Here is a 6,000-nt window from a genome sequence, read left to right as displayed (position 1 = left end):
AAGTACCCAACTAAGGACCCCAACTTTTTCTCCTCTCTTGAGCATCCTCTGTGTCCTCTAGAAGGTAAAACGCTGGTTTCATCTTTAGGTCCTGGGTTCATCTGGCTCTTAGTGTGCTAAGAGGTTCTGAAAAAGCCTTAAACACACTCCCCCACACACCCCAATTAACTCAGAAGGTTGGCAAGCATGCGTGTGTGAGAGAAAGTATATGTACGTGTGTGTGTGTGTGTGTGTGTGTGTGTGTGTGTGTGTGTGTGTGTGTATACATTTTTTTTCTCTCTCTCTCCTTTCTCCCTGCCCTCCTCGCGGGGTCCGTTTTGTTCAGCAATGCCATGCCTCACCTCTGGGAACTTGACGATTGAAAAGGAGAAGGCAGCTTGGGAGCTTGGGAGCCCCAGTCGGTGCAGGGCAGGGAGAGCTGGGCCATGCCCCACCCAGGCACCGCAAGGGCAGGCTGGGGTTCGGTTCCACCTGGGGCTCAGCTGCAAACGTTGCTCACTCTGCTATTCCAGATAGCCAGCAGAGGGGCAGCAGCAGCCTTTTTCTTTCTTTCTTTTTTCTTATTCTTTTTCTTCTTCTTTCTTTCCTTCTTTTTTTTTTTCTTGGAGGAAATACTGCAGCCTTCTGGACTGCGTACGCGGCTCCCTGGAGAGGCTCTCTGGGTTCCACCCACTGGCTGGAAGGAGGGGAAGTGAATGAGAGGGCAAGGCCAGCCCGAACACACCATGTCACTCTGGGAACCAGACAGCAGCAACTAAGCCTGCACGGGTTTCTTTTTCTTTTCTTTATTTTTTCTTTTTCTTTTTTCTTTTTTTCCCTCCAGTTTTTTTCCTTTCCTTTTCTTTCATTGTTTCTTTTTCCTTTTATTACAATTTCTTTTTTCCAAGGTGGGAAAGAGACACGCGAGAGACCGAAAGCTGTACTGCAAGGATTCCGAGTTGTGCTGAAGGATTTTTTTTTCTTTTTTTCTTTTCCCTCCTCCTTCGCCTTTACAAGCGCCTGCGATTGACACCACTAGAGACAGGCTGGTTAGAGACAGGCTGCTTCATCCGGACTGGACCGGGCAGCCGGGAAGAAGAAAGCAAGCAGGCAAGAACTGGGGAAGCTCTCCTGGGGGTTTCTCTAGGTGGACCTCAACCCCCATCTGTTTTTTTGTTTTTTCTTTTTCTCTTTTCTTTTGGTTCTTTGTTTTGCTTTGGTTTGGTTTTTTTTTGGTTGTTTTAAATTCCTTACGGTGTTGGAACTAGTGAGTGGAGTCTTGGAAGCCTCATCAGTCACCCAGACTGCCGGGAACAGTGGATTAAGAGGAAGAAGCTCGCCCCGGGCATCATACACCCTGTTATTCAGTTTCCTGCCTCGGAGATAAAGATCCCAGCTACATGGGCAAACGCCTGGATCAGCCACAAATGTACCCCCAGTACACGTACTACTGTCCCCAGTACCTCCAAACCAAGGTATGGCTGGACCCGTGAGCTTTGGAAGGCAGCGTGGTGTCTGGCGCTCCTCCGGGGGGCATGGCAAGCGGACCCTTCCCTCACCCCCATCCGCTCTGCAGACCTCTTTCAAATTACTAACAGTAGGAATGGAGTTAACTGGGCAGAGGAAGAAGGGAGAGGGAGCCCGGAGTGTAGCTTCTCTTTAAAGACAGGCTACTTTCAGTGGGGTGTTCTTTTGTTATTCAGCATCAGAAATGCTAGTGAGTGAGATGGTTAAAGTCTTTTGCAGGTGAGCAGGGATTTTTTAGAAAGGAGGTCCCAGGAGACGTTCTCGGGAACAAGAATAAGACTTCAGGAGGTTTTCTAGTAAGCTGTTCTTTGTGTGTGAATCTCAAAGATTTGAGCACCCCTTCCTTAGAGAAAACACTCCGGGGGTGGGGGCCACTTAAACTTTTCATGGCCTAGTGCAGCATGAAAGAAGGGCATGGGGAGGGTTCCAGGGCACCCACCGAAGTCTCTCAGAGTTTGTTGAATATGGTTTTTGCTTTGGCTCTCTCTCTCTCTCTCTCTCTCTCTCTCTCTCTCTCTCTCTCTGTGTGTGTGTGTGTGTGTGTGTGTGTGTGAGAGAGAGAGAGAGAGAGAGAGGCAGAGACAGAGAGAGACAGAGACAGAGACAGAGACAGACAGGGGGACGATTGAGATGCTATGGGCTAAAGGAACTAGATGCCGAAGAAATGGTCAATACTTTTAGACTGGCCCCCACCCCCTCCCTTTCCCATCCCCTTAGCTGCCATCTGGATGTCTGAGTCTTGAAAATGGCATGGAATGTAATGGATAATAATTGCACTTGAATTGGTTAAAGACTTTGGGCTTTGTGTGAGCATGAGCTTAAGTGATCATTAGGGGCCCAGAGGCCAGTCCACAAAACTGAGCAGAGGGGCAGTACCCACACAAAACTTTTATCCTTCAGTTAAGACATCAAAGACTGGTAGGTGAGAAATCAATTCTCCAATTTGTCAATTCGATTGGACCTGATTTGAGAAGGGGGTACAATGTCAGTGCAACAATCACCTCAAGTACATGGATAGTCTGATTTCATATTGCATTAACCAGACCCCACCATCTTCTTAGAAACTATACACGCAAGAGTGAGGAAGGCATATTTGAGCCATGTGTGCTGTCACTGGGTTGGCTGACATGATCAGGCTTTGGTAATTCATGCTATGGTTCTCATCTCCCATTTATTTGGTCTCATCAGACAATGCCCGTTTGAGAACCAAACTGGACAACAGCCTCTAAAAATTGCATTTTAAAGGCTGTTTTTTTCTTTTTCCATTTTTATTTCTTTTTCAATTGCTCTATACTCTGCCCTGCCCCTCCAAGGTCAAGGCATGTTGCTTTTTGCCTTTGTGCCCACTTAGTTTGGGTTGCCGCTGCTGCTTAAATAGACCATCCCTCCTGCCTGCTGCCTGAGTATTAACTCTTTGGGCAACTGGGTAGAGAATGCTGCCTGCTACTTTCCTTAAAGAAATGGCTGGGCAAGTTTAAAAAAGAAAAAGAATATTCACAGTTGTTTTTCTCCCCCCAAAGAAACAAAAACAATAAGCTCAGGGGTTGCCTGAAAAATATCAAACATTCCAAACCTTTTACTCATTCAGTTAAATTTTTCCAAATGTTTCCCAAATCTTTCTTTGTGATGGTTCTGGTTTTCCAGTGCTGTGTGCAACCACAAGAGAAAGTTTTGATTGAAGTGAGTGAAATAGTTGGGGGTTTTGTTTTGTTTGTTTTTGTCCTAGATTGCTTTTAACCTATTGCTCCCAGGGACTAGTGAATGCTGTGCAGAGTTAAAGAAATAGGAGAGGGAGGGACAGAACGAGGGAGGTAGGGAAAGAGGGGAGAGGGAGAGAGAGAGAGGGAGAGAGAGAGAGAGAGAGAGAGAGAGAGAGAGAGAGAGAGAGAGATGGGAAAGAGTGTAGTAGTGGTGGGAAGAGTGGATCCTGAAGAAAGCTGAGGCTTTTCAAGTCCGTCTGGGTCCTGCATGCCTTTAGTGCCCCATGGACCCTGACAGTGTCTCTGGGTCTTGCTACTTTCAGGCCAGCCAAAGCCATGGGCATTATCTGGAACATTTTAAAGAAGTCAGCTCCACTAGGCATCCCAAACTGAGATTTAGGTAATCAGATCAGGGCCAGGAGGGAATGTAAGGTCAGCTACTTGGGCTGTCATGGCAGTCATATTGATTGTTTGGTTTGTAGAATTTCAGCATGGCAGCATAGTTGTCCTGGATTGTTCTGGTGCCTCTGGAATGACAGACATTAGTGACATCTCAGGAAGTTGGAGATGTGAAACGCTGGATTCAGAGGAAGTATCAATGTGCAGTTCTGTCTGAGTGCATGGGGACTTTCTGACAGAGTTAATCCTACTAGGAAGCTTTGTCAGGAGTGTGGAGGGCAAGAGAGCGCAGGCTCCACATGGCCTTTGCCCTTTTCACACATACCTATCTCAGAAGAGAATTCATAATCAGTTAAAGGGAAGGGCTCTATGTTTATATTTATTTGATGAGCCTAGATGGACTCCACGGGAATCTGCTTTTCCGGTGTTGCTGTCTAGTTGAAAGAACTCAAGTTTCTAGTCACAGCTAATGGAAACAATGTTTGAATAGAAAGAATACTTGTATTTGATAGAAATAGAATCCTCTGGTTGATCAAAATCATATGCCAGGGGTACCAGATCTTAAAGGGTTGCCTAAAACAGGTGTTTTTCAAGAAGGGTGTGTGTGTGTGTGTGTGTGTGTGTGTAGGTAGGAGTGGAGGGGGTCCTCCTGGGCATTGTTAAGGAACAAAAATCTGTGTTTACTATAATTTTTAGAAAATGGAAAACAAACAAAAAACAATCCAAGTTCTTGCTTTCTACTTAGTGAAATCCTAGACACAACTTCTAGTTTCTCATGAGAAAACAATATGAAATTAAAATTCTAAAAATGAAGGCACAGGTCTTACGTTTCCTCAAATGTATATTGTAGTTCAAGAAGATGGTGACGTTTCCCCACTTTCTTCTCATTTCCCATTATGTAAGAACCTAACTTTCTACTTTGCTTAATAAAACAAAAGAGAGAAACGGGCTATTTCTGTTTCTCATCTCCTAGAATAGTTTTCTAGAGACTTAAAATTCTAGGAGACAAAGCATACATGTAACCTAAATAATGTATTAACTATCAAATAGCATTAAGTGTACAAAATAGTATGTATTTAAATGACATGAACACTTGGCACTTGGCTGTAGCTGTGATGTTTTAGCAATGCTCCTGGGCTGTGCTCACATCTTTAAACACTCTGTCTCTATTTTTTGGACCGAGAATTTTTTTCCTTGCTAGAGAAGACAGTGTGTGTGTGTGTGGGGGGGGGCATTGTTTTTGGTTACGGCATAATGAAAAAAACTTAATGACATGTTATAGTATTTAAACAAGTAATGTGACTTGGTTTTTTAAAGTTTCTCAAACTAAACTGCAGCTTGGAAGAGTATAAAAGACCAATTCACAGGCCTAGAGAAAAGAAATCTGAAAATCGTACATTATCTTACAAATGCAAAATGCAAAATGGCACTTGACTTTTGCAGCCCCCCATTTTTTTTCAGAAAATCCACTTGTTGATGTTGGGTTTGGAGACTCCAGATATATTTTTTGCTGTGAATCTGAGGCACTTTGGGTAGTAGTGTTTCTTGAAAAACAATAACATACTTGTAAGGAGAAAGCCAGGGTAGGGTGCTATGCTTGCTCCGTGCATGTCGATTTGATATTCCTGAATATTGTGGTTGATGAATGGATAGTTCTCTCTTGTATGATATATGGAAAACTTTACTCATGTTCCTTGAACTTCAGAAAGAGCCCCCAGCAGGTGTCTCTATCCTTGCTTTTACATAACCTTCCTGGCTCACAGGCTTCCTCTACTTGCTCAGTAACCAGAACCCTGTTTCCCTCTCTGGCCTTTTGGTTTCCCCTGAAAATCTTGACGAGGTCCAAACTAACAGGTTCCTCTTTCCAGTGGTATTCAGATGGCTTTCTGGGCCTTCTGTGAAGCAGGATCCAGTCTGAGGGCCAATTCTCACCCACTGTGCACTGACTTCAGTTTGTAGCACCACAGTTTGCAGCCCAGCCTGCTGCCTCCCACTAAGAGTCTAGCTGGGTGCTATGGGCCATAGAAGGAGCATTTGCTTGAAAACATGAGGAATGAGGGCTGGGCAGAGAAAAGGAGGTCTCTACAGGACAAAGTCTTCTTAAAACTGTGGATATCCAGATCCTTAAAAAGCAAAATCACACCTCACACAGTTGTCAAGCAAGCAGAGGAACGCAATCCTGCAGGCGGGAGGGAGGGTGGGATTTCTCAGTACTTCCTGCCTGGGCTTTGAACTGATAGCTGGTCTTGGAAACTTGCCAGTTGTTTGAAAACAGCCCTGAAAACTCCCAAGTTCTGTTTTCCTTTGAAAACTTGAAATGTACAAAACTGGTTTGCTTAAAAACAAACAAACAAGCAAACAAATTGTAGCCATGAACTATTTAGATACAGTTTCA

At 44.4% G+C, this 6,000-nt stretch overlaps 1 protein-coding gene across 9 annotated transcripts in view; it reads left to right on the top strand.

Annotated features, from left to right (window-relative positions):
* The first annotated feature begins 555 nt into the window (after positions 1-555).
* The window catches only part of Rbms3 (RNA binding motif single stranded interacting protein 3), a 680,800-nt gene continuing 675,355 nt past the window's right edge, over positions 556-6,000 (top strand). For 2 of the 9 annotated variants that reach the window (XM_027415326.2, XM_027415329.2), the window contains exon 1: positions 557-1,454. In XM_027415326.2, coding sequence (XP_027271127.1) covers positions 1,380-1,454 — 75 coding nt within the window. In that variant the 5' untranslated portion in view covers positions 557-1,379. Of the gene's footprint in view, positions 1,455-6,000 lie in introns of all 9 variants that reach the window. The other 7 variants (XR_004769778.1, XM_027415319.2, XM_027415325.2 and 4 more) reach the window with 6 other exon arrangements.

The sequence above is a fragment of the Cricetulus griseus genome, chromosome 4, assembly GCF_003668045.3.
Source record: "Cricetulus griseus strain 17A/GY chromosome 4, alternate assembly CriGri-PICRH-1.0, whole genome shotgun sequence".
In the NCBI taxonomy this organism is placed as follows: Eukaryota; Metazoa; Chordata; class Mammalia; order Rodentia; family Cricetidae; genus Cricetulus; species Cricetulus griseus.
The sequence above is the reverse complement of the archived record's forward strand: the minus strand, read 5'-3'. Positions and strand labels throughout refer to the sequence as shown.